The following is a 27,760-nucleotide window of genomic DNA, read 5'->3' on the forward strand; positions in this document are numbered from 1 at the left end:
AAGAAGTCATTTCCATAGCCTCTGCTGATTGAATGGAAAGGTATTTAGCTTCCTTGGCACAGTGTGGGCTCCACTTGATGGCCATTCCTTCCAGTGACTGGGGTGACCAGCTTTTTAGAGGCACAGAAGCAGAAGTCCAAGTAATTTCTTACACTGCAGAATCCTTTGTGGTGTGTAAAGGACCATGTAAAGGATCTATGTAAACCACTTTGGAAACATTTGTTGAAAAGCGGTATATAAATATTTGTTGTTGTCCTCTTAAAAGATTTGAATACTATCCATTCTACCTTCAAAAAGGCCAGGCTCAAATCTACTTTACTGAACCCTAAGCCTACAGCTCACCTGCTAACTTTGAGCAGAAGCAACACACACATACACACACACCCCAACTTGATTTTGCAGAAGTAGCCAAAAGAAAAAGTACACACAGCAATCATGTTCAAATGAATTCTGTGAATGTTCAGGCATGAAACTAAGGTGCAAAGCCATCTCCATTCCCTGGAGCTCTGTCCACTGGGCATCTCTGCACCCCACAAATATCTCTCTGGGGTAGGCACCACGTAACCCTCTGCCCTACAATACAAGATATATTAAAAAAATGCATTTGTCCAACGGTCACTTTTATTTACATGCAAATTAAGGGAACAGACTGGTCTTCTGTCACCTAAAAGGACTTAAAAGGTGAAAGCCAACCTCCTCACGTCTGGTACAACAGATGAGAGAGGCCTTGCACAGACCTGCATCCAGCTCACCAGCACCACTGAGAAGTGGGAGGGATGCCACCAACTGACAAGGACAGCTGAAAGGCTGCACTTGAGAGACAAGCCACGTCCTGGCAGCGGCCATGTGACAATGTAGGTGGTTCACTCCCTCACCCAGAGAAGTAGTAACATGACTGTCTACACAGCGGTGCTGACGGTCCCCGCCAGGTTCTGGGTTTCTCTAGTCCTGAGTATGTCCTCTCGATAGCCCTTCAGAAGCTGGTTCACCAGAGTCTTCTCGCTGTCCTTGTGTGGACAAGGGAGTGGTGGGAATGGGTTCCCCTTGTACTCTATGACGGCCATTTTGGCTCGGTCCAGGTTATCCCGATTGGGAATCTGCAGCATCCGCGTGTAGTTCCTTTCATAAGCCTGGAAGCGTGGAGCCAGCACTTTGAAAAGCTTGTGGAGGAGATCTTTTTCCTGAGGGAGGGGGAAGCCAAAGGAGAAGTTGATTTGCTTATCCCCCCTGCATCAGGACACTCTCCTCCAAACCTCAAACAGTCAGACCACTCCAGCTCCCAAATCCACACAGTCACCTTGCCCCTTATAGCCTGTGAGCAGCCCTCCCCAGGCAGCAAGCCAGCATCCACTTTCCCAGCAATACCCTTCAGCTTCTGGTCAGCATTCTGCTCCCCAAGCACCCTGAAGCATCAGCCTTGTTAGGGCAGGATTCTGCAGCCACTGCAGGTTCTGTGTCACAGACTCACCGTCAGCCAGAAGTTGGCCATACGCATTGCTTTGGGGTCCATGTCACCACGCTTTGCATAGTCAATCAGCTGCAAGAGTGGGGAGAGACTATTAGGGCATGCTCCCTCAGATCTCAGTCCCACCCTCTGATCTCAGTCCCCCCCCCCTTCCATGGGGCTGCCTTCTTGAATTGGAGCAGTTATGACTGTGGCTTGAGTTTAGTCTCAATTTATCCTCCTTTGGGGGGGCGGGGCGGGCTTCCATTCCAAGTCATTCACGTGAGTGGCTGACAGAGAAGGGAAGGAGAAGTGGGGAGCAGATTCTGCTCTCTTCTCTTGAGATCTTGCAAGATCCTACAAAAGAATGCAGTTGCTTCCAACTACGCTTGGTCCAGATAGCTCAGTATTGTCTACACTGACTGGCTGCAGTTTCAGGAACAAAGGGATCCTTCCCAGCCCAACCTAAAGATGCCACCAGGGATTAACCCTGGGGCCATCCAAATACTGACCAATGAGCTATGGCCCCTCCCCAACAGGCCAATCAGTAAAAGGTTTACAGTCTTCTCAAACACCTGTTTGTGTTCCTAATTGCCACTGGAACTGCCCCTCATCCCAAATCCAAGCTTAGACAGGAAATGGACCCCACTTCTTGTTACATTGGTATAACCACATCCCAGGGGCATGCTTTTCTAGCTATTATGGATATGTGCCACGTTTCAGCCTTCTGGGAGGCACAGCAGTACCCTAATGGGCTGGGGGGCAGATATCACTCTTGAACCCCCAGTTCCATAAGAAAGAGACTAGTTGTGTCCTGCACCCAGGTTAGATTTTTCTCACCATCAACTGGCCTTAGGCTGCATGTGTACCAAATTCCTGGATCTTAGCTAGAATGCACACAACCATTTTGGAGCATCCCTGTCCTGCAGGGGAGCTGCAAATAGGTCTTTCTCAGAACCACCACTACCCCTTTTGTTTGGAAGCTTGAGCTGCCCAGGACCCAGCTCCTCCGCAAGTTTTAAGCCCCTTTAAGCTCCCCTTCGCCATCCCTGGCAATCTGGGAGCTGCCTCCCACCACCGTGTCTTTAGAGCAGGGGCTCCCAACCTGTGGCCAACTCCCACCATCCCCAGCCACAATAAAGTGTAGCTGAGCATGATGGGAGTTGTAGTTCAGGAACATCTGGAGGTCCACAGATTGGGAGCCCCTGCTTTAGAGCAGTGGTTCTTAACGTGGGGCCTGCCACACGTTCCTGAACTACAACTCCTATCATCCACCGCCACAATAAATCGTAGCTGAGCATGACGGGAAATGCAGTCCAGGAACGCACAGAGGTCCACAGGTTGGGAACCCTTGCTTGAGAGAACTCCCTCTAAACTGGCAGGGCAGGGCGGACTACTGCCTGCAGGGAGAGGATGCCACAGGCGGCGGCGGCGGCGGCAGCAGCCCAAGGGGACTCCCGCCCAGCCTTACACCTCAGCCAGGAAAGGGGGCAGCCCCACTGCTCCCCAGGCAGGCAGGCAGAGGAACCATTACAGCAGCCCACGCGGCAGTAAGGGCGCCGCCCAAGGCACGTGACCCAGGTCGGGTCACGTGCCCTCAGCGGCACGGCGGGGCCTCCCCCCCTCCACCTTACGCGCTCGGCGTAGAAGCGCATCTCGTCCACGCGCGCGCGGGGGGCCTCGATCCGCTCATGCCGCACCAGCCCCGTGACCAGGTTCCGCAGCAGGTCGAGGCGCGAGCGGAGGCCCAGCCCGAAGCGCCGCTGCACGTGCCCGTGCGAGATCCAGGCCGCCACCGAGAGCCTCATGGTTGCCTCCGCGCCAGCGAGCGAGTGTCGTCCCCTCCTCCTCACTCAGCCGGAAAAAGCTCCCCCCCACCCGCGTCTCCCGCCGATTGGCTGCTTCCCCCGCGACTTCAGGAACCTTCGGGGGCGGGGCGAGCCCCTCGCTTTCCCGCATATGCGCTGCACCCTTCGGGTTCTTGACGTCATGGGGGAGGCGTCCAATCGGAGGTGGCTCTGGGCGGGAGCGAGAGATCCCTTGGCTGTAGGGGCATGTTCGTCGGAGGCGGAGCGGGGGCCGCAGAGCAGAAACTGGCCCGACCCCAGCCTTTCCCGCCAGCCTGGCATCCTCTGAACCTGCTCTCTGGAACTCTCTGTAACAAGATGAACCCCTTTGCGCTCCCAGGGTGTGGTGGTCTATAACGGGGGTGGGCAAGCTGGGCCCTCTAACTGTTATTGAACTACAACTCCCATCATCCCCAGCCACAATTGGCTGGGGGTGTTGGGAATTGTAGTTCATCAACAGCTGGAGGGGAGGCTTGCCCAGCTCGGTCTATCATGTGCTCCAGAGAAGCTTCACAGGGCAGCAGTGGCCAGATTGCAAAGAAATCTGAGGAACTGATTGATTGTTAAATTTTTATACCGTCTCTCATTAAACAATCTCAAGGCGGTTTAGAAAACATTTAAGACAACATTAAAACTACACTATAAGAATTGGAATTGAATATTAACATAGAACATAGGAAGCTGCCATATACTGAGCCAGACCATGGGTCTATCTAGTTCAGTATTGTCTTCACAGACTGGCAGCGGCTTCTCCAAGATTGCAGGCAGGAACCTCTCTCAGTCCTATCTTGGAGAAGCCAGAGAAGGAACTTGAAACCTTCTGCTCTTTCCAAAGCGGCTCCGTCCCCTAAAGGGAATATCTTACAGTGCTCGCATTTCTAGTCTCCCTTTCATATGCGACCAGGGTGGACCCTGCTTAGATAAGGGGACAAGTCATGCTTGCTACCACAAGACCAGCGCTCCTCTCCTATTGACCAGTCTAATGGTCACCTTTGGAACTCCTCCATTCTGTAGCATAGAACAGTATGCTGATCAACTTTCAGCAGTAATCGACTGCTTCTCTCTGTCTTTGTTTGATGTGTGCCTAAATCGAATTAAACATTTAAAGAACGTGTACAATATAAACAAGAGAGAAAGCAGCAGCAAAAAACCCACTCATTTAAAAGCCTGGGTAAGAAACCAAGCTTTTACTTGCTTTCTAATAACTGTGATGGAGATGGGGGAGCGGGGGCCCACCGGGAAAACAGCATTGTAAAATCTGGGGACAATGGCTGAGAAGGCCCTGTCCAGCGTGCACAACAGGCGGACCTCCCTCATTGTCAGCACATGGAGCAGGCCCTCACCCCCTATGACCTAGTCCTTGGGAGCAGGCGGTCCCTCAGGTGTCCAGGGCCCAAATTGTTTAGGGCTTTAAAGGTCAAAACCAGCACCTTGAATTGGACCCGGAAATAAACTGGTAGCCAATGTAGCTCTTTCAAAATGTGGGTAATTTGGTCCCAGCAGGCAGCTCCAGATAACATCCTAGCTGCCACATTTTGCACTAGCTGCAGTTTCCAAATATTCTTCAAGGGCAGTCCCATGTAGAGCATGTTGCAGTAATCCAGCTGTGATGTGACGAAGGCGTGGGTAACAGTCGCCAGATCTGCCTTCTTAGAATGAAGTTGGCTTCAGATTTGGGGAATCTGCGACTCCTCACCCATCCCCTTTCCCCCTTCAGAAGAGCAAAGCAGACTTTTGTTTCCCCCCTCTTATCTGTTTTAAGTGTGTCAAAACACAGAGTTCTGTTCTTCCTTTGGGGTGGCCAGCATCTGTTTTGTAATTTTAAAGTTGGGGTTTTTCAAAGTATCCATTTTAAGGCGCTGTCCATCTGTTGGCAAAATATTGCAGCACCTGCTCTTTGTACATTATGAAACAAAAACAGATGCAGCAGAATTGTTGCCAGAGCTGCTGTGAGAGAAACCTGAATCTTCCAGGGCAGGGCCTGGTCTTTCAGTTTCTCATTTGAAAAATGCCCTCATTTACACTGGTGTCCTCAACTTCCTTGAGTGTCCTCAACTTCCTATTATATACTTTGAAGAATTTGTTTGTGCAAAATAAAGTCATACTTCCCAGTAACTTACAGATACCAAATGTTGCATACTGCCACTGAAATTAGCTGAATTCACACCTTTTTATGCAATAATATATTAGTGGGATATTTAAATTTTAACTGCCATGTATTGACATCAAGCTGACAGTTCTATAGTTTCCTGGCTCCTCCTTTCCCCCTCTTTGAATGTAGAGGCAAAATTTGCTTGTTTTCCTGTCTTCTGGCACCTCACGTTTTCTCCAGGAGTTCTCAAAGATGACAGACCATCATGACATCTTAGATCATACCTGCAAGTTCTTTCAGTACCAGGGGATATAATTCTTATGCACCTGGAGATTTAAATTCATTTAAGGCAACAAAGTGTTCTCTTACCCTCCCTTTACCTCCCTTGAGGCGCATTCCCCTCCTTTTCTTTTCATTTGTGCATCTGTTGACCAACTAGACCACATTTGCCTTGTGGGAGAAGACAGAGTCAAAAGAAGCATTAAACAGCTCTTCCTTCTCTCTGTCATCTCCAGGAAACAAATAACTTGTCCTTCCTCTTGTTCCAGACATATCCGTAATCCCCTCTGCTTTTTGGCATCACTTGCAAACCTCAGTTCATGCTGAGCCTTAGCTTTCCTGACACCAACCCTGCAGGTTTGGGCCCCTGTTTTGTACAATTCCTTCTCTGCTGGTCTTGTGGTAGCAAGCATGACGTGTCCCCTTTGCTAAGCAGGGTCCACCCCAGTTTGCATATGAATGCTGGATGGCTTTAGGAAGGGTTTGGATCACTTCATGGAGGAGAGGGCTATCATCGGCTACTAGTCTGAGGGCTATAGGCCACCTCCAGCCTCAGAGGCAGGATGCCTCTGAGTACCAGTTGCAGGGGAGTAACAGCAGCAGGAGAGAGGTCATGCCCTCAGCTCCTGCCTGTGGCTTCCAGCGGCATCTGGTGGGCCACTGTGCGAAACAGGATGCTGGACTAGATGGGCCTCCTTGGGCCTGATCCAGCAGGGCTGTTCTTATGTCCCATGCTGTCAACTTTCAAAGGCACTGCTGGGCAGGAGGAGGAGCTTCTGGAATGTGGACTCAGCCTGTGAGTTCTACATTCCTGTGTTTACAATGGGTTGCCAGGGGCGCTGGACAGAGGGAAGATGTAGCCGGAGCCTAGGCTGCCTGGGGTGATGGTGGTCAGGTGGCAGTAGTCGCCATGGCTGGCAGGTACCAGCTGTGGGCACCCTGGTCCCCACTTGATGAGTCGCTGCAGTGGCTGCGGGGCACCAAGCCCAGGCCCAGTGGCACCAAGCCCCCTTTCCAGGGCGGGCAGAGCCCAGGCGCTGCCGACCTGGAGGTGCAGCTATGCTTCCAGGGGCTCAGCCTGGTGCTGGAGCCCTGTGCCAAGACGGGAGCCGGGCAGCCGCAACCCCCGGGGGCCACCGGAGAAACAAGAGGGCGTGCCGGGGCTGTGCGCAAGCCCCAGGCGGTGCGGCTCACAGGGCTGGACTCGGTGTTTGGGCACCTGGTGACAGCACAGCCCCCTCGCTGGACGGGCTCGTTGCGCGTCTCGGAGCGCTCCGCCTTCTGCCAGGTCATCAGCCCCCAGCAGCGCTGGCCTCGTGGGCTCCAGGAGCCCCAAGTACGGATGGCCATGGCCATGTGCCGCCAAATGCTGCGGGCCATCCTGCTCCTCTACGCTGCCTACAAGAAATGTGCCTTCGCCCTCCAACATTCTCGCTGAGGGCCTGCCTGGCTGGCAAGGGCCTGGGCAAAGTTGGATCCTTGCCCAACCCACCTAACGGCTCACGTGCCTCTTCCTTCCGGGTGACTCCAACGTGCTGGGTCCGTGTACACATGCCGCAGGAGCCGGCGTGCTTTTCTGTCCCTGGAATAACCATCACTCGCCCCCATTTCCATGCAAGATTTCTCCTAGAGAGAGGAACCACTTCGGTACCAGTGTCCGTCAGTGACCCAGCATGGCATGTAAGACCTTGGATCTCCTGCAGAGAGATTAAATTCATCATACTGCCCACTTCACCTGGCAAAGAAAAGTTTGCAAAAAGATATTTGGAAATAACTGTGAGACGACGACGACGGCTGCTTCCTTTCTGGCGACATCTGGCTCATCGATGGAAAGAACAAACAAGGTGATTGATATCAGCCCAGCACTTGTTAAAAAGGGACGCTCTTATGAACAAACATTCAAAGGATTCTACGACTCAAATAAAACAACTGTTTGCGCATCTGTGCACATGATTAAAAGGCGTGGTGTGCATTGTTTGGTGAAAAGGCATTTTGCAAAAGCTGCTGGCCTCTCATTTTCGGCATGAACAGCAACTGTGATTGAACAACTAGGTGGAATCTGTGCAGAGACGAGGCCTGTGCAAGTCAGTAAAGTCGGGAGAGGAAGTCGGAAATCCCGGCCCCCACCAGGAGGAGGCAGCAGAATGCTGGGGCAATTGTCCCTGGTGGTGGCTCTTTAACTGCCAACTCAGCACTGGTGTAGGAGCACCTGAAGAGAATCTCGGGAGCGCCTGGGGTGGGGGTGATGTACGGGGAGTCTGGGAAGAAGCTGTGGGATGGGAGAAGCTCTGAGTAGAACTACAGTACGGAGCCATCCTGCGCTTCTGCCCAGCCGCTCTGTATGCTTTCTCAAACTGCCCTCCGTCCCTTCCCGCTTACCCCCCAGACACTCCCAAGATTTTTTTCCGTGGGCAACTTAAGAGCTCCCCCAACGCACTACCAGGGTCAATTGTCCAGGCCCGTAGCCAGGGGGTGTCCTGGGGTACCCTTCCTCCCCCCCCCAAAAAAAATTCTCTCTTCCCCCAGCCCAGGCTGGACTGTTTTTAATGTGCTGCGCAGGCTTGCCTGCTATTGAAAGGCTCCCTGCTTGCTGCTACAATTTCCAATTCCTCTCCACCATCAGACTATCAGCTGTTTGGCAGGAGGTGAGCGGGGCTTCCGGAGGCCTCTCTGCCAGCCTCTCTGAAGTTCTCCAGTAGGTCTGGCAGAGAAGAAAGGAGGCAGAGTGGCCAGCGCGGGCTGCCCACCAGAGAACTGTGCACATCCTCTGCCTGCCCTGCAGCCATGTGCTGAGCCTTTGCTTTCCTCCTCCTCAGAGCCAGCAATGGGAGGTATGGGGTTTCCCTTTTTTGGTCCACCCCCCCCACCTTGTATATTTATGGAATGGCTTTGATATCAGGCACAGGTGTAGGGCAGGGTGGGAGGGCTTTGTATATTTAATTTGAAGTGGATTGGACAAATTGTTGACTTTTAATAATTTTTTAAAATTTCTCTAAAAACATCAAAACAACAAAACAACCCCAAGTCCTTTAAGTGGCTTGTTTCATGGCAGAAAATTACAAAAACTTCTGGAACTGAAGCACAGACACACACATACACACCACTTTGGATCATCATTCCACACCCATGTGGAAGAATCTGCCCTTTGCCTTCATAAAAAAGGGTAAAGCACCCCACTTATGCACCCCATTTTAGATCACCTGGAAATTAGTATTAAATTGGTGCAGACCAGTCAACAGCAATGTTAACCTTAAAGCACTTTGGGGAAGTTGGTTGTGGCATGGACAAGTTGGAAAGGACAAAAAAGAATGGACATGTGCCTTGAAGACAAAGATTTGCTTTAGGGGTACACAGCGGGGAAATGACTTGCCTAGCAAGAGGTTGCTGGTTCAAATCCCCACTGGTATGTTTCCCAGAATATGGGAAACTCCTATATCAGGCAGCAGCAGCGATATAGGAAGGTGCTGAAAGGCATCATCTCATACTGCGTGGGAGGAGGCAATGGTAAACCCCTCCTGGGTTCTACCCAAGAAAACCACAGGGCTTTATGGGCACCAGGAGTCGACACCGACTTGGGGGCACAACTTTAACAGGGGTGCAGAATGTGAAAAGAGGGTGATTAATCTTGACGCACGTTCAGCAGATTACAGTATTGGGTAGGGGGATAGAGGTTGGAGGATAAAACGGGCGTAACTATAATAGGGCAAGGGGAGACAGTTGTCTGGGGGCCCACTGCCTTGGGGGCCCCCCCAGAGGCAAGTCACAGGACTGACTCCCCCAGCCGCGCACCCGCCTGGGCTTCCTTCAGTTGCATTCATCCTCCGAAACTGATGTGAGAGTTAAGACCGGGAGCTACCAGAACAGCATGTCTTTTTCTAGTACCATTAAATGACTTGCATCGTCCACAGTTTACAAAAGCTAAAAAATAATTTAGGATGATGTTCTATTCAGGGGCGTAGCAAGGTTGGAGTGGGCCCAGAGACAAGATTTTAAAATGCCCCCCCCCCAAAGTCCAGGGCCTCCGCACACCCCAGGCCCCCAAGGATTTAAGTCTGATATTCCAAAATAAGTATGCTGACTGCAAATACATTTCACTGAATACACACACACACACGTCACAATATATAGTGATATACATTGAGTACTATACATTTGTATTACTTTTAATGCCTAGAACACACTAGAAAGATGAATGATTAAAATGGGCCCCTCGCTGCAGATTAGCAAAGGAGACTTTCAACCATGCAGGGTGAACCTATGTTTGTTTTCCCAGAATTCTGAACAAATTCAGTCAAGTTTGATTGCAGGAGGTTTTTCACATGGGGCTTTTAAAGCCTTTTAACAACACACCTCTCCTCTGGAATGGAGGTGCTGCATTCACATGTTGGCCAGATTGACCCTGAAGTCCCTGCAAGTTATTGGGGAGCAGTTCACACACAAGAAAAATAAAATAAAAGCACCACACATGCTTCACAGTTCTCACTCAGACCTTCTGGGTTGCAAAACAACTTGAACATAAGTGCATTTATGAATGAATGAATGAATAAATAAAATTAATAAAATACTGTTCCAGAAGTTTTTGCAATTTTCTGCCATGAAACAAGCCACTTATAGGACTTTTTAGATAGTTTTTTTTAAGTCAGCAAATTTTCCAAGCTGTTTCAAAATAAATATTCAGAGACTTCTCGGTCCCTCCCCCCCCCATATCCAAGCCCTATGGCAAGCAGATCCCTATATATGGGGGGGGCAGGGGGGGAAGGTAACCACAAAAAGGAGTTCACACTCTACCTGGCAAATGCTGGTCTGGGTTAAGCAGGGCAGCAAGGGGTCTTCTGCTGCAGAGAACACTCTGGCTGCCTCCTCCTTCCAGGCTGGCTTGGGCCCTACTCGAGTTCAGGCTTCACTGCGGCCTACACGGAGGCCTCCGTGGAAGCCCCACTGCCCACCCGCCGATCAGCTGAGAGGCGGGAGAAAAGGAGCTCTTGGCAGCTTGCCTGCTGCTTCGATTGCGGCCAGCAGAACAAGCAGGAGAGACAGCGAAGAGGGCAAGTGGCTGAGAGGCTATGGGGCTGGGCAGGGGGCAATGGGGAGTCACATGAGGTGCCCCTGGGGTGCCCCTCCAGGCAGTGGGGCCCCCAGACAACTGTCTCCCCTTGCCCTATCATTGTTATGCGCCTGGTTCTATTGTGGCACATAGGAGATATGTATATGTATGTGTTCAGCCTCATTTAATATTTCTTTACTTCATCAGCTGAGCTTCAGTGAAGGGGGCCCCATTTTAAAATCTTGTCTCTGGGCCCACTCCAACCTTGCTACGCCCCTGGGATAAAAGGAAGAGAAAGAGAAAAGCAATTTTCCATAGCTACCAGCTTCTAGCTCAGGTCCTTCTCTCCAGTTTACTCAAGCACGAGGCGAGCAATGAGGTGCTCACGAGCAGCATGGGGCGCAGCATCAGATGGTAGGGGGGAAATGCAAGGGTGTATGTACCCGATGCAAGGGCACACACACAATGCAAGAGATCAATGCCATCTTTGAGGGGGTTCTCATAGGCAGAAGTATACCCTGAAACATGATTGAGAGGTTTCAGTGGAGGAGACTGATAAGGTGTTTCTTAAGGAAACTTCTAACATTTTGGGATTCTTGCTCCAAATAAGGCATGAATATCAAGTATTGATTAAGAAACGTTTCACAAAGAGATCGCTGAGCAATCACCTGAATAGAGATGGGAGGGAGGCACATTGAGCATTCTTCTAGCATGACTTGCTCAATTTCAATAACAGTCAGGAGGAAACAAGGTGAGAAGTTTGACTTAGCCTTGGTATTTCTTATCAACATATATGGGAGGAAGAGAGCTTACATTCCTTTCCTTTTGTCTCTGTAATTTGGGTCTGCCCTGCATTTCTAGCCACCTAATGGCACATCAGGGAAGTAACTTGCCTAGCAAGCAAGTGGTTGCCAGTTCGAATCCCAGCTGGTATGTTTCCCAGACTATGGGAAACACCTATATTGGGCAGCAGTGATATGGGAAGATGCTGAAAGGCATCATCTCACACTGCGAGTGGGGGTGGCAATGGTAAACCCCCCTTGTATTCTACCAAGGAAACTACATGGCTCTGTGGTTGCCAGGAGGTTTTTCACACATGGCTCTATGCCTCGGAGTATCTGAAGAGCGAATCTGCTTTGCAGCAGATTCAACCTACTGGAACTTTTTTTCAAAAGCTGCTGGAAATAGAAGATTTTTTTTACCCCGGACATAACTCAGGCTAAGCCAGAATTGGCAGCCTCCCTTCAGAGGAAAACAAAGCCCTGTCTGTCCTGGTCCCTGATAGCCCGCAGGGAGGTCGGGTTAAATCCAGCGAATATGTGGACTGGCACACTCCAATCAGGATTGGATTTGAGGGGGGGAAGCCCTGTCTGTAAAACCTCACTACCTCTGTGGTCACCAGAAGTCGACACAGACTTGACGGCGCAACCAACCTTTTCCTGCATTTCTCTCTCTGTATATGCTCAGATGCAATCAGAGAGGCATTTCCTTTAGTCCATTACCGTTGTTGCAAATGACCTGAAGGCACCGTGGGGTAAAGCCTTGACAATACAACCTTCTATTTGGAATGCAGCCAGCTATCGTTTCTCTTCCAGGCAGGCTAGGATAAGGGGCTAAGTTTGAGGGATACATTGCAACACCCAAAATGGCATAGTGAGTGAGTCTAGGAACACTGTCAACAAAGCTTGCTTGCTGAGGACCTCGGCATCTGTCTCTCTTGCTTTTGGGAGATCATGTGGGGCTGCCATAGAAAGGGTCAAAGGAATGGAAGGCAGGAAAGGAGGGAAGCTGTGACTAGTGATTGGATGGGCTAGGAAAGCATACCATCCAAGACTTGGAGGGAATGCATGCCTTCCAAAATAAGGTTAACATAAGAACAGCCCTGCTGGATCAGGCCCAAGGCCCATCTAGTCCAGCATCCTCTTTCGCACAGTGACCCACCAGATGCCACTGGAAGCCACAGGCAGGAGTTGAGGGCATGCCCTCTCTCCTGCTGTTACTCCCCTGCAACTGGTACTCAGAGGCATCCTGCCTTTGAGACTGGAGGTGGCCCACAGCCCTCCAACTAGTAGCCGTTGATAGCCCTCTCCTCCATGAAGTTATCCAAACCCTTCCTAAAGCCATCCAGGTTGTTGGCTGTCACCACATCACGTGGCAGAGAATTCCACAAGTGGATTATGCGTTGTGTGAGAAAGTATTTCCGTTTGTTGGTCCTAGATTTCCCAGCAATCAATTTCATAGGATGACCCCTGGTTCTAGTGTTATGTGAGAGGGAGAAAAATTTCTCTCTCTCCACTTTCTCCACATCATGCATGATTTTATAGACCTCTATCGTGTCTCCCCACAGTCGTCTTTTTTCTAAAGTAAAAAGGCCCAAGTGTTGTAGTCTTGTCTCATAAGAAAGGTGCTCAAGGCCCCTGATCATCTTGGTTGCCCTCTTCTGCACATTTTCCAATTCTACAATGGGTTTTTTTTAGATGTGGTGACCAGAATTGTATGCAGTACTCCAAGTGTGGTTGCACCATAGTTTTGTATAAGGGCATTATAATATTAGCCGTTTTATTTTCAATCCCCTTCCTAATGATCCCCAGCACTGTATTGGCCTTTTTCACAGCTGCTGCACATTGAGTCGACACTTTCAACGAGCTGTCCACCACGACCCCAAGATCCCTCTCCTGGTCAGTCACTGACAGCTCAGATCCCATCAGCGTATACTTGAAGTTGGGTTTTTTCATCCCAATGTGCATCACCTTACACTTGCCAACATTGAACCGCATTTGCCACTTTGTCGCCCACTCCCCCAGTTTGGAGAGATCCTTTTGGAGCTGCTCACAATCCGTTTTGGATTTAACTACCTGAAAGAGTTTGGTATCATCTTCAAATTGGGCCACCTCGCTGCTTACCCCTGCTTCTAGATCATTGATGAATAAATTAAAAAGCACCGGTCCCAGTACAGATCCCTGGAGGACCCCATTTCTTACTTCCCTCCATTGTGAAAACTCTCCATTTATACCTACCCTCTGTTTCCTATCTTTCAGCCAGTTAGCAATCCACATATGTACTTGTCCCCTTATCCCATGACCGTTACTACACTGTAGGAACACCTAAATTCTCAAAGCAAAAATCATTTCCCCATATAACATATTGATGCAATTGATTGAATATATACTAGAAAAACATTGAGCTGGTTCAGACAAGATGCCAGTTGCAGCCACGATAAAGGCCAGATCATGCTGAGAGTGTGCCCACCCTGATATTATTGGAGGATATCTCAAAGCTCTTTTGGGGTGTGCCTTAATCCTGTGCCGGTACAGTTAATCTGAATTGCCCCCACCCCCATGAATGCTCTCTGCACTTGGCAATTTTCTGTTATGCAGGCAGTGTATAAGATGTATTCATATTCCATGCAAAATTCCTTGTTATTTCATATTTTATTTGAAATTGCATATTTTAAAGATCAGCTGGTGGTTTTCAGGAAACAAAATATCATAATGAGACAAACTTGTTTTTTAAGAACATAATCTTGCTATAGCTGATTTTTCTTCTCATCTTCACCAGCATAGAGAGATAAATAATCAAGTGGAAATCTGGTGGATGGGCATTGTTTTGAGTTTTGCTTTTTGTCTTAATCCTGTCTTGACCTGGATCAATTCCTGTATGGGTTTCTTCTCTGGATCTTCCAATAATGTTGTCAGTAGATTAAACAGCAGGGCTATCCATGCAAGTCCAAAGATAATCCAAATTGCTGCCATGATTCGGTATCCAGGAAAATAGTTTCTGCCATGCTTTCTGCCTGGGTACGCAGAAGAAAAGAAATATTAGAACAGCCCTGCTGGATCAGGCCCAAGGCCTATCTTGTCCAGCATCCTGTTTCACACAGTGGCCCACCAGATGCCGCTGGGGAGCCCATAGGCAAGAGGTATGTGCATGCCCTCTCTCTCCAGCTGTTGCTCCCCTGCAACTGGTATTCGGAGGCATCCTACCTTTGAGTCTGGAGGTAGCCCATAGCCATCAAGACTACCAAGACATAGTCTGTTGCTCTCCTGCAACTGGTATTCAGAGGCATCTTACCTCTGAGGCAAGATGTTGGGGGCAAGGGGAGAGAGTTTAAAATGCCAGTGGAATTTATCTGAACATCTTTCATAAAAATTGGGAGAAATGTGCTAGCAAGTGCTGTTCTAACTGAATATAGCGTAAGGTCTACATACTCATTTAGAGGCAGTGCCACATCATGGAACATAGGAAACTGCCTTATATTAAGTCAGATCATTGGTCCATCTAGGTCAGTATTGTCTACACTGACTGGCAGAGGCTTCTGCAAGGTTTCAGGCAGGAGTCTGTGTTGGAGATGGAGTTCCAGGGACATCAGCCTTAGGCACCGACTATCGCAATGACTGCTAGGGGCATTGGGTGTAGAGGTAGTTAATGAGGGTCTCCTTACCTGTCCCTTCTTGCCTCTACTCTATGACCCCTTGTGGAGGAAAGAGGCCTAGACCTCTTGGGTTTTGGAAATAAGGCCTTGTATTATAAATGAATTACAAAATGCATTGCTATCCCCAAAACACTTCTTTCTGTAAATAGGATTGTATGTGCAAAATTCCTTGCAAGCCTCTGTGTTAGAAAAACTGGCAGGGTCAAAGGTTCCTGGCTTCTGCTCAAGCAAGCTTCAGTTTAAAAGGATGCAAATATACTGAGTTAATTTTGGAGGGAAAGAGAGGTTGATTTGATTGGTTGCATTTTAAAAGAACGGAGAGAATTTGAGTTATGCCGATTGGGTTGTTTAAAAAACAGTTAAGAACTATTTGTGTATATATAGGAGGCTGCTTTAGCAGAGAGTTAGTCAGAGTTCAGTTTGGAGATCAAAGTATGCGAGTCAGAGCTGAGATTCAGAAGAAGGAAGAGGAGTTTGTGGTTGATGCGGTGAAGATCAGAAGAATATAGCTTGAAGTACCAGAAGAAGTGCAGAGCTGGGATTCAGAAGAAGAAGAAGAAGTCAGTGAGGCTCAGAGGCTTTAGGCAGAACTGAAGTCACTTACAGAGAGTGGAGACTCTCTGACAGTGGGGCTGAAATCACAGAAGAACCAGGTTGGACTGAACCCCAAGTCTATATAACTGTGACTAGAGCTTGAGACTGCACCAGGGACAAGCCAAATCTCTGCAAAGGCTGAGGTAACTGAAAAAACGTTAAGGACCACTTCAGATAGATTAGATTAATTGGATGTGTTTCCCCCCTTTTATTTCTTCCTTTTATACTTCAGTGGTAAGTGTTTTATTTTCTAAAGGTCTTGCTATGCAAAGAAGCCAAAAAGCTAATGTTTTAAATTGACTAATATTTCCCCCAAGAAGCTTGTTTGATTGTCTCCACACCATGCCTAAAGCTTTTCCACACTACTGAGTTGTTTGGTTTTTTGGTACTTTTTGCAATGGTTACACAACAAATATTTATATACCACTTTTCAACAAAGGTTTTCAATGTGGTTTACATAGAGAAATAACAAATAAATAAATAAGATGACTCCCTGTCCCCAAAGGGCTCACATTCTAAAAGAAACATACAATAGCAACAGTCAATGTGGAGATACTGTGCTGGAGGGTGGATAGGGCCAGTTACTCTCCCCCTGCTAAATAAAGAGAACCGCCATGTTAAAAGGTGCCTCTGCCAAGTTTGCTGGGGTAAGCTACCAGTTAAAGGGCTGTTTTAGTAGACACAGACATAGAAAAGAAGTCTATGTGGTGCCAATGCTAAAGAATAGATATCATGGGGTTGGTGAGATAGATTCTAGAGAGAAGATGGAAACATCTCTCTCTCCTCACCTACTTATTCATTGAGGCGCTTCACGACCTGTGTGACGTGCCTTACCAGGCTCTGGAGATCATCATGCCCGCAGCCCTGGGTGGCCATTGGCCACCCACATGACTACCAGCCAGGCGCAGAGCCAGCCAATCAGCGGCCTGTGTCTAGCCCTGCTTGGCGGCCTCATCCAATATGCCCGTGTGGGCAAGTGGGCACTTGCACGGGGACGTGGCTTGGGCTCCAGAGGAGCCCAGAGTGAACTCCCACACCCAGGCCACCGAGAGCCCAGGCGAACGCTTCACCAATTATTTCAGGCAGCTCCGACTGCCTGATAGAACGTTTTCCCCTTCCTCTCCCTCTCTGGAGGGAAAGGGGAAAACATCCTATCAGGCGGCTGACGCTGCCTGAAATGAGCTGAAAGCTCATTCGGGCTCTCAGCAGCCCAGGCCACGCTCCCTTTGCACATGACAAGGGGGCGTGGCCTGGGCTGCAGAGAGCCCGAACAAGCTTTCCCCTCATCATTTCAGGCAGCTCTGACTGCCCGATAGGACATTTCCCCCTTTCCCTCCAGAGAGGGAGAGGAAAGGGAAGACGTTCTGTCGGGCAGTTGGAGCTGCCTGAAATAATTGGCGAAGAGTTCGCCTGGCGGCCCGGGTGTGGAAGAGGGGAGTTTGCTCTGGGCTCCTCTGGAGCTGAGCCACGGGTTGCCGGTGGCCTTTTCCATTGGTGGCCCAGGTTCTTTGAACCCATTCGCCCAATGGTGGCTCTGCCCCTGCTACCAGCTCCATCACTGAGCCGGTGGGGATTGGGGGCTGCCTGGCCCCTGGAAGTTCCAGGATGCTCTGCACAAGTGCATGGGGCATTCTGGAGAGACCTCCAGGGCCGGGAACTCAAGAAGCTTGTTTTAGCCTCCCGGTGGGGGTCTCCTCGTGTGTTTCCGAGGAGCCGCACCACAGCAGCACACAATCAACTAAACAGGGTTAGCAGAGCGCTCACTCCACTAACCTCGTTTAAGGGGAGGGGTCATTTGGGTCGTTTGCTGCCGGGAGCCACGTAGCTCCCAGGGCAGCAGATCACCAGGAGAGATCGGGCTAGGCTCCCTTAGCCCGATCTCTCCTGGTCATGGGATAGCTTCATTACGTCGCTATTAGATAAGATTTGGTCTTTCCTATCCTAATGTATTTCACCAATAAACCAGTTAAGTAATTTAGACGCTACAGTGATCTCCATGTGTGTTCCTTAAACAGCTGCAGCAACTAGACTCCACACTCTGTAACCGGAGTGGAAGTTTTCACTAGCACTCTGCTAGAATACTTTGCACTTTTCCCAAAGAGAAAGATAGATCATCATAAACCCCAACAGTCTCTCCCAGCCCTACCTGGAGATGCTGCCAGGGAGTGAACTTGGGATCTTCTGCATGCAAAGCAGAAGCTCTACTCCTGAGCTACAGCCTCACGTAACACAAAACTTCATGGTTTTCTGTTGCCTAAACAAGCTTTAGGATCACACACACCCTCCTCCCCTCATACCCTCATTGACTTCTAACTTCATGACAAAACATAGTTTGCCATTACATCTGAACCGGGCAACTGATGATAATGCACAAATCAGAATTGGAAATTACCAAACTCTGGCTAGTGCTGTGCTTGCACAACGAGCAAAATGGTCCTGACACAAGAAAATCACATAGCTGCACTACATCTAGCAGGCCTTTTAAATTTTGATTTTTAACTGATTTTTAAAGAGTTTTAAAATTGCTTTGTATTTTGGTCTGTTATGATTTAGTGTGTTGTGTGTTTTTATTGGATGTTTTAATGTTGTGAGCTGCCCAGAGAACAATTTGTTATGGGGCAGCTAACAAATAAAGTTAATAATAATAATAATAATAATAATTTATTGTTTATTTACTACTACTACTACTACATTATTACAGGGATTTTTAAAATTGTGCTCCTGCATAAAGATCCCTCCAAAACATATGAGGGGTGCCTCAAATTGAGCAACTTGGCACAACTAGTTAGTACAATAGCCTTGTAAGAGCAATGGGATTAGGATGTCCGCCAGTGGTTTCCAGTTGTAGTTTGCAAGTAAACTACAGCTGATGTAAGCCATAATTGGTCCTGTAAGGATGTAATGCAAACTATGTTTTGCCATGAAATTAGAAGGGAACATGTTATTTTTCATTCTCTACGATAGTAATAAATAGAAATGGAGAAGGATTATATTTAAAATTAGAACATAAAGAAGCGCTTCCCATGATCAGTGAGAAGAGCTTCTTCCGGGTCTGCGGGGAGAGCGAGAGCTTAGCCCGCTCTCCCCGCAGATTATCAAAAGGCACCCCTGGGAAGCTGGATCCGCCGCCCACATGACTGCCGGCTCAGCTGCAGGGATTGGGGGCCACGTGGCCCCTGGAAGGTCCAGGATGCCCCACGTGAGTGTGCGTGGCATTCTGGAAAGACCCCCGGGCCCAGGAGGTTGCTTGCAGCCTCCCGGTCAGGGGTCTACTCGTGTGTCGCCACATGCCACAGCAACACTCGAGCAACCAAATGAGGTTAATAGAGCGCCGCTCGCTCTGTTCACCTCATTTAAGGGGAAGGGGAATTAGGCGAGCTAGCCGCCTTGGGAGTACTGGGCTCATCTGTGAGCCTGGTGGTTCCCACGATCCCTGGAAAGCGGGCTAAGCTCCCTTAGCCCACTTTCCAGTGATCGTGGGAATAGCCTCAAAGTGTTTTAGCTCAGTTGATTTATACCAGGGATTCTCAACATTGAGTCCTCAGATGTTATTGGACTTCAACTCCCATAATCCCCAGCCAAAGGCCACTGGGGCTGGGGATTGTGGGAGTTGGTCCAATAACATCTGGGTACCCAACGCTGAGAATCCCTGATTTATACTACCAGTGAAGCAAGCTCCAGATCCAGGTTTCTTAACTAGGCACAGGATGAGGGGGCCCCACAAACGGCAGCCGTTATCCTACATTAAGATAATATAAAATACTAGTGTTCTGAAGCCCGTTATAATAACGGGCGCTAGCCTTTTCCTCTCCCCTTTACTGTTTTTTTTTTTTTAAATGCAGCCTCCGCCGCTGCCTCCGAAGTCCCACCCTCCCAGCTTCCGAAACCACCTTACCCTGTCCCGTTACAGTTGAGCAAAGAAAGTCCTAAATTGAGGAGGGAGAGAGGAGCTCTCAAGCAGTGCTCCTCCCTCTGCAAAGGCTCTGCCCGAACTGGCGCTTGGGACTGAAAGGACGCCTCTTGCGTCCTTTCGGCCCCAAGCGCCAGTTCGGGCAGAGCCTTTGAAGAGGGAGGAGCACTGCTTGAGAGCTCCTCTCTCCCTCCTCAATTTAGGACTTTCTTTGCTCAACTGTAACGGGACAGGGTAAGGTGGTTTCGGAAGCTGGGAGGGAGGGAGGATGGGACTTCGGAGGCAGCGGCGGAGGCTGTATTTTTGCTTTCTGTTTTCTTCGGCCTTCGCTCAGCCCCCGGTCCCGGCCTCCGTCTCCCTGCGGCGGTCTGGGCCTCTGCCGCCATTCCCCCTCCCGCCACCCACTGCGGCCCGTGTCTCCGGCCGGGGCGGCCACCCAGGGCTCCGGCGGGCCCGCCACCCACCGCCGCCGCGGCCCGCGGCTCCAGCGGTCCCGCCGCCGCCGCCGCCTGCAGCTCCGGCCGGGTCCTCCGCTCCCTGGGGCCTCTCCCTTGTCGCCGCGGGTGTCCTCTGGGCAAGGCGGCGGCGGCCAGTGTTCGCCGGCGCCGCTTACCCGGCTTCTTCGGGGCGGCCGCTTCTGGCCGCCCAAGATGGCTCCCGGGTACCGGCAAGCGTGTCTCCCTTGCCCTGTTCTGCGCCTGCGCTTTGCGCAGGCGCAGAACAGGGCAGGGAGGCACGGACACACGCTTGGTGTCCGTCCACGGACGGACACCAAGCGTTTTATTAGAGAGGATGGTCTGAGAAAATGGCTACTGGAATCCTTACCTATTACATAATCTCCAAAACCAATGGTGCTGAGGGTGATAAACGTAAAATAAATTGCTTCACTATAAGTCCAACCCTCCATCTCTTGAAAGATGGCAGATGGCACACAAAGAAAGACTAGAATCCCCATCACTAGGAAGAACAGAAGGGTCAAAAGCCTTGTTCTTTTCTGAAAGACAAAACAAAAATTCCAAGTTGGATGTAGCAGAGATGCCCAACTCATCTTAGCCTCACCTGTCTAGGTGTGAATGAATAAATATTTTATTATGGTCCATGACCAGAAACAAAACAAAACAATATATCCATCCATTGTATCTAGCTAGTATTTTAAAAAAAAAAAAAAACATTGCAAAGAACCACAATTAACAGATCTAATCTTACAAGCAGCCGCACAGAATTCAGTCACTTGAAATTAATCTCAGCATTCACTCCAGAAAGTAGATCGGTGGCATAAAATAACTCTGAATGCCCAAGAAAAGGCAATAAAAGTGGAGTTATAAAGGAATTTCTTATTGACTGATGAAATATACAGTTAAGGAGAACATGTTCGATTGACTAAACTGCACCAGAATTACAAGGACAAACTCTGCATCGTGTGTAATATTCTGAAACTTCCCAGAGAACACTGGCAAAGGCAGAACATTCCAATTAGCTAAGGAAAAAGCCCTATGATGGCTGGGGACTGTCAATTCATAGAGATAATTTGTTGGTTTAAGCTGACTGTTAATTCTTTCCAGGATAAGGGTTTTTTGGGACTAAGTTGATGCTCCGTATTGCAAATCCTTTGCTTAAGAGCATTCTTGGCACTGTCAAACACAGGGATAATAAAAATTTAAGAGAAAATCCCTAAGTCATTAATTTAGATAGCAATTTTTTTATACCAGGTGGATGTATATTTGCCACAAACATTTGTAGAAAATTCCTCACCATTTAGAGTTGTGGACAGTCTGGACATTTGTCTGTATTCTCTGCAAGGGCTGGATTTGCCATCTTGAGAATATTTTAAAGAAGAAAGTTTCTACCTTCATCATGCATAGAAACTTGCAGCAATGAGAGTAATTCTTACTTCAGCCTGTCTTCTTAACCCCCTCTTTCCTTTTTGCCCTTTACACCCCAGGCCTTGTCCAGAATTCCAAATAATTTGAAAACCATGAAAGCCAAATGTACCAAATAAATATATCTTGTTAATCAACATTAATGCAGTCATCTTATGGGGGATCCTGTAGACATTCTGAGGCTCTCAAATTTTATAAATCTGTGTGCAGAATGAGTTTTGTTCTGAGTGGCAGTATCAAGGCCGTCTGTGCACACCTGCAATCAAAGTGGGGCCTTCCTGATTCAACCTGAGCGGGATCTAAAATTAACTGAGCGGACATCAGAAAACATGTGAACGCACACACATGTGCACACCTCAGAGGGAACACTGGTGCAAAGGCTGAATCACCATGGCTGCAGAGGGGTCCCCTGATGCAAGACAAGATAATCCCATTGTTATGTTAGTAATCCTGATATGATATTTCAGCTAAATTGTATAAATTATTGCAATATATTGAGCATGTAGGATTACTTTCAGATGGTGGCAAAAACTTGAAAAAAACTGAGCTACTTCCAATCACCATCCAGGCATGCTTTGTTATCTCTTTGCCCACATGATACTATTACTACTACTATGAATATGTATATATCGGACGGCAGTGATATAGGAAGATACTGAAAGGCATCATCTCATACTGCGCAGGAGGAGGCAATGGTAAACCCCTCCTGTATTCTAACAAAAGGAAACCACGGGGCTCTGTAGTCGCCAGGAGTCAACACCGACTCGACGGCACACTTTACTTTACTTCAACCAAAGTTCTCAAAGCGGTTTACATGCAAAATAAATAATACATAAATAAGATGGCCCCCTGTCCCCAAAGGGCTCACAGTCTAAAAATAGACAAAAGGCAGATACCGGTACCAGCAACAGCCACTGGAGGGATGCTGTGCTGGGGTTGGGTAGGGCCAGTTGCTGCCCCCCACTAAATATAAGAGAACCACCACTTTAAAAGGTGTCCCTTTGCTCCGCTGGCAGGGGTTAGCAGTTATAGGAATAGAGGAAGCTGCCTTGTACCAAGTCAGACCATGGGTCCACCTGGTGTTGTCTGCACTGACAGTCCGCTACTCTCCAGGATTTTAGGCATGAGTCTCTCGCAGCCCTCCCTGGAGATGTTGCCAGGGAATGAACTTGGACCTTCTGCATGCAAAGCAGATGCCCTTCCACTGAGCTGTGGCCCCATCCCTTTAGGGCAGGGGTTCTCAAACATGGCCCCCCAGATGTTGTTGGACTTCAACTTCCAACATCCAACAACATCTGGGGGCCCACATTTGAGAACCCCTGTCCTAAGGGGAATATCTTGCAGTGTTCCCCTGTAGTCTCCAACCCTGAATGCAAAACAAGGTACACCCTGCTTAGCAAAGGGGACAGCTCATGCTTCCTACTTACAAGACCAGTTCTCCTCCCTAATGATGCAGGCATTAAATGCAAGGGTGGTCCTTTAAGGTACCAAGCTGTGGATGTTGTATGCTGTATGATTGTGGGATGCCAGTGGGGCATCAAGATGACCCCCTGATGCCATGCCTGCCTGCCTCTACTCCCCTCTCTACTTGTTCTTTGTCAAGGGGTGGTAGAAACATAGGAAGCTGCCATATACTGAGTCAGACCATTGGTCCATCTAGCACAGTATTGTCTTCACAGACTGGCAGGGGCTTCTCCAAGGTTGCAGGCAGGAATCTCTCTCAGCCCTATCTTGGAGATGCTGCCAGGGAGGGAACTTGGAACCTTCTGCTCTTCTCAAAGCGGCTCCATCCCCTGAGGGGAATCTCTTACGGTGCTCACACATCAAGTCTCCCATTCAAATACAACCCTGCTTAGCTAAGGGGACAAGTCATGCTTGCTACCATAAGACCGGCTCTCCTCGGTACAGCCACCACGCAGCAAAAAGCTGCACCAAGATGGTAGCTTTGACCTCCTAATTCATGAGTGCCTAATAAGGGGGCAAAGCAGAAAAGGAAGTGATGAAAGCGAGTACAGTACAGGAGACTCTAGAGAGTGTCTCGTCGCCTCGACTGCCCTTTCACCATTTCCTCTCTTCCATACTGTGGCGTTTCCTCTGCACAAGCCTCACAACCCCTGGGCATGCAGGCCTCCGAAGGATGGGGAGGGGGTTCTAAGCACTCTGTTCCTCCATCTGCCAGGGAGAGGGAGTGCCTTGCTCCTTGGTCAGCTGCCACCCCTCTTAATCCCTCCCCTGCCTTCCTCCCCCCCCATTCTGCCTGCTAGCCCTTAAAAGGGCCTCCTTGCATTTCCTCTCCCTGCATCACCCCCCAGGGTCTACTCTCTGCGGAGGGGAGGGACCTGCTAGCTCCTGGCTGAAGCCAGGCAATGGCTTGTCAGGCCATTCTGGCCCAGTCAAGGGCGGCCGTCCATCTTCCCGGCTTCCTCGCCCTCCCCTGCCTCCCAGCATGGTTGCTGTTGGCTTAGTCCATGGCCAGGCAACCTCCGGCTGTTGATCTGCTCGCCACCCAGTCGGTGAGTGCCCTGCCCTGCTGGGCGTTGGGGAGAGTCCCAACACATACCTTGCCTGGCATAAGGGAGGTAGGAATGGACCTGGCAGGCTGGGAGGAGGAGATAGTGGAGGTGGGTGTCTGCATGCAGCTGGGGCTGTCTGCTGCTGGGGAAGCCACCGTGATTCTCATTAGCACAAACAAAAAAGAGACATGGCAGCCGGGGGCGGTGGGGGGAGCACCATTGCGTGCCCTGCCTCAGTTTCACCAAGATCGTGGGCTGCACACTACACAAGTACAAAAGGGATTGAGTGCCAGCCCATCTGCTCCAGTTTGGCTCAGTCGTGCACCAGGCCGTCCTTCAGATAACTTGCGTTGGAATAAGTCTTGCAGCTGGCAAAAGCCCTGTTTATATGCCTTGCTTATATGTCTGCCTTTATCCTGAGACCAAGCAAACGTTACCGTCTTTATTTCCTTCCTGTGCACGCATTTAGCAAGCCTTTCGCACAGCAGGGAGAGAACCTTGCCGATGTGGTGCAAGAAGACGATATTCAAGGGGATCCCAAAGAGAGCAAAGAAGACACAGAAAAGCTGGCCGCCTGCTGTTTTAGGGGAGACGTATCCATAGCCTGTTGAAAGACAAAAGAAAAGGATTACAAAGAACATCCTCCATGTGCTGGTAACAGCAATGGATTCACCATTATTCTAAGTACACTACAGCGTAGGGTCCCAGCCAAATGCCACATTGATCCAAATAGAAGGTGACTGAATGTATGACAATGAGGCGGGTCTCACAATCAGTGAGACCCGCTTTTGCGGGGAGAGCGGGCTAAGCTCCAAAGCTTATATGCTCCAAAGAAAGAAGACTCTGAATTCAAGATGACCACCCAGGAAAGAACTGGGGAGGAAACTTGTCTTGGATTCGGGTAAATATGGTAGAAGGCCTTGTAGAAAGGAGTAGTTGAGTGGGAATTTCTCCTTGTCTCCATCCTGCTCCGTACAGCATCTCCATCTTAAGTGCATGCCTGGTTTTTAACCTGTCTGAACTTGTGTGTGAACAGCCATACTTGGCCCCTCTTCTCTCATATTCCTGTCATCAAGATTTTCTCATATTGGAAGGTTTCCAATACTTTAGATATATTCATGCACATTCTCCCCAATCAAAACATGCAGCTGAAAAAAGTGACACGTTCCACATAGTTTAAAGACCAGGCAGTGTTGTTTTGGGCTCAAATCCCATGAAGACTTAACAGGCACTCCAGAAAACTAAGGAGGCTGATTATAAAAATACCGCTATCGACCATTCCAAATATGCAAGCGGACTGAGTCAAAAAAAGAAAAAAGCAGACTGGGATACATCAGATCCAAAGCTGAGACCGTTTATCGCATATGAGAACCAGACAGGGCTAGTTCTTGGCTTCATATACTGCTGTGTCTTATGGCAGACATTCAAGGTCACTTAATAAGGGTAACTGCTCCCTTGCACACTTGAATCTGTACTTGGAATCAGAAAGATTCAAGAGCAATGAAGGGGTGGATTCTCCCATATTCAGTGCATAGTTATGTGCAGAGAAGAGATTCGTCTATAGCAGGGGTTCCTAGCCTGTGGTTCTCCAGATGTTGCTGAACTACACCTCCCATCATTCCCAGCTACAATTTAATAAACCTAATGTTCATTCTTGAAGCATCTGTCAAGTCCAATCAGTGTTCCCTTTAAGGTGTGTGCATGTACACATGCTCACACACTTTTTGATGTCCACTCAGTTCATTTTAGATCTCGCTCAGGTTGATTCAGGAAGGCCTCCTCCATATGCACATGCACATACACTGCCGTGATACTGCCGCCCAGAACAAAATTCATTCCTCACACAGATGAGAAAAATTAGAGAGAAAACTGAGTCCCATGTGTAATATATAACCAGCTGGAAGTTGCTGGGTGTGATGATCCAGCATCCTTTATGGGAAGCAATCACAAATCCTCTTTTAAGTCAGCAAAACTTAAAAAGAATTGTTCCCACCATTTTAAATAAATAAATAAAAATTAGAGTTTGAGAATCGTAGAAACTTCAGGCATGCAAGCTAATGTCTTGCATGGGAATTATTTAAAGTTATAGTCACTGGAATTATTTATACTTTGCTTGACTGAGGAATGAAGAGGAGGGAAATGAAGTCTCTTATCACCTTAGCCAGCAACTGAAGGGAACTTTCTGTGGCCAGGAGGAGGATGAGGCAAGTTGATATGCAAAAGATGAGAGATGCATTGCGAGCAAACGTATCTGGTTTTGTCTGGTTTTGCTAGCTTAGCTTGCTGTTTTTCTGTTTTCGGTGCCAACACACACACACACACACACACACACACACACACACACACACACACACATAAAAATCCTGTTGTGTTGGTTTTAATGTATTTTTATTTCTGAGTATGTGTCACATTGCAGTTTTGCTGAAAAGCAGCCTGCACATTCTAAAAACCTATTATGTATTTTGTTGGTGTGTTTGTGCGACAGAAAGCCATACTTCTTGATTACTTACAGATACCAAATTTTGCATACACAACCCTGCCACTGAAATTTGTGTATGAACTACTTTTTACAATGGAATATGCTGAAGAAAGGGTTTAATTGATTTTTATTGGTATTTAAAAAAAAGAATTTACAAATACAACAAAAAAATTATATACCATTTTTCAACAAAGTGGTATATAAATTTCAGCAAATTTCAGAATATAATAATCGGATTTTAACTGTTATTGTTTTGACCAGGTTTTTAAGACTCACTAATCAGATCAGTAACTCGAAAATGACATCATACCCAAGAGAAGCAGATCTTTGGCAGATTCAAATGTACTAGGATTCAAATATACTATATATGGCCAATGGTGGATTACCGCATAGGCAGTATAGGCAGCCGCCTATGGTGGCAAACCTTGGGGGCGGCGGCATCTTGGAGGGAATTCTCCCCTCCTCCCAACCTTTGAAAATGTCACTGTGTCGTGGCAGAGGCTCCATCCGTCTCCTAAACCATCGCAGGAGATGAAGTCGGGCACTGGAGGACGATGGCGAAAGCGTTCCTCACCCAAGCCTGGCTTACTCACAAAGCCGGGCTTGAGTGTAGAGTCCTTTGGCCGCCGTCCTCCAGTGCCCGACCTCACCTCCTGCGATGGTTTAGGAGGCGGCCGGAGCCGCTGCTGCTATACAGTGGCATTTTAAAAGGTAAAAAACAGAATTAGGTTTCCCTCCCCCCTCCAAGCCCCCTTCCTCTTGTCCCTGGGGCAGCAAATCTTTGGCTGGCTAAGGGCTAAGGGCTGGCTAAAGGCTAAGGGCGGCAGAAAGATTAATTCGCCCCTGTATATGGCAATTATTCAAATCAGCTACTTTATTACTGCCCTAGGCCAATATTATTACACCAACGTACAATACTCTACAGGGTAATTATTTAAAAACAAATAATATTTGAAGCTGACGTCCTACAATTTTCAAACTATTCTTTGACTTCCCTTCTGCAAGCACATTCATTTAAAAAAAAAAATCTCTTGCATAAATTTTTTTCTCTGTTGAACAGTTTGTGCAAAATAAAGTCACACTTACCAATTATTTACAGACTAGTATTTTTAAGCCCGTTATGATAACGGGCGCTAGCTTTCTATCCCGTCTTTTCTGTCTCTCTCTCTCTCTTTCTGTCTCTTCCCCCCCCCCCTTGTCCCCTCTCTCTTTTTGTTTTTTGTTTTGTTGTTGTTCTCTGTTTTTG

At 48.5% G+C, this 27,760-nt stretch overlaps 3 protein-coding genes across 6 annotated transcripts in view; 1 reads left to right on the top strand and 2 right to left on the bottom strand.

Moving 5' to 3' along the window:
* Positions 1-599: 599 nt before the first annotated feature.
* On the bottom strand, positions 600-3,382 carry MRPL17 (mitochondrial ribosomal protein L17). 2 transcript variants are annotated; one of them, XM_053287023.1, is made up of 3 exons: positions 3,079-3,376; positions 1,469-1,537; positions 600-1,181 (listed from the first exon to the last, which is right to left on the bottom strand). In XM_053287023.1, the coding sequence occupies exons 1-3, from the start codon at positions 3,250-3,252 to the stop codon at positions 900-902; spliced, it is 525 nt and encodes a 174-aa protein (XP_053142998.1). In that variant the 5' UTR covers positions 3,253-3,376; the 3' UTR covers positions 600-899. The 2 variants fall into 2 exon arrangements, with proteins under 2 accessions (XP_053142998.1, XP_053142999.1); XM_053287024.1 differs by lacking the exon at positions 1,469-1,537 and having other exon boundaries at positions 3,079-3,382.
* Positions 3,383-6,469: 3,087 nt separating this feature from the next.
* LOC128339507 (FANCD2 opposite strand protein-like) lies at positions 6,470-7,621 on the top strand. Its single transcript, XM_053283572.1, has one exon. It carries the CDS (start codon positions 6,573-6,575, stop codon positions 7,098-7,100), a length of 528 nt encoding a protein of 175 aa, XP_053139547.1. The 5' UTR covers positions 6,470-6,572; the 3' UTR covers positions 7,101-7,621.
* A 6,505-nt stretch (positions 7,622-14,126) lies between these two features.
* Positions 14,127-27,760, bottom strand: part of LOC128345907 (potassium channel subfamily K member 16-like) — a 68,733-nt gene continuing 55,099 nt past the window's right edge. For all 3 annotated transcript variants that reach the window (XM_053298568.1, XM_053298558.1, XM_053298578.1), the window contains exons 4-6: positions 24,473-24,639; positions 20,468-20,636; positions 14,127-14,499 (exon numbers count right to left, since the gene is read on the bottom strand). In XM_053298568.1, the coding sequence (XP_053154543.1) occupies positions 14,282-14,499; positions 20,468-20,636; positions 24,473-24,639 (554 nt within the window). In that variant the 3' untranslated portion in view covers positions 14,127-14,281. The remainder of the gene's footprint in view (positions 14,500-20,467; positions 20,637-24,472; positions 24,640-27,760) is intronic.

The sequence above is a fragment of the Hemicordylus capensis genome, chromosome 1 (genome assembly GCF_027244095.1).
Source record: "Hemicordylus capensis ecotype Gifberg chromosome 1, rHemCap1.1.pri, whole genome shotgun sequence".
In the NCBI taxonomy this organism is placed as follows: domain Eukaryota; kingdom Metazoa; phylum Chordata; class Lepidosauria; order Squamata; family Cordylidae; genus Hemicordylus; species Hemicordylus capensis.

Excerpts from the sequence above, each read along its gene's own strand:
- MRPL17 (XM_053287023.1), bottom strand. The coding sequence starts at position 3,252 with ATGAGGCTCTCGGTGGCGGCCTGGATCTCGCACGGGCACGTGCAGCGG. Across the intron at positions 1,538-3,078 it reads TGCGCTTCTACGCCGAGCGC|CTGATTGACTATGCAAAGCG; the intron begins GTAAGGTGGAGG and ends CCACTCTTGCAG. Across the intron at positions 1,182-1,468 it reads TGGCCAACTTCTGGCTGACG|GAAAAAGATCTCCTCCACAA; the intron begins GTGAGTCTGTGA and ends CCCCTCCCTCAG.
- LOC128339507 (XM_053283572.1), top strand. The coding sequence starts at position 6,573 with ATGGCTGGCAGGTACCAGCTGTGGGCACCCTGGTCCCCACTTGATGAG.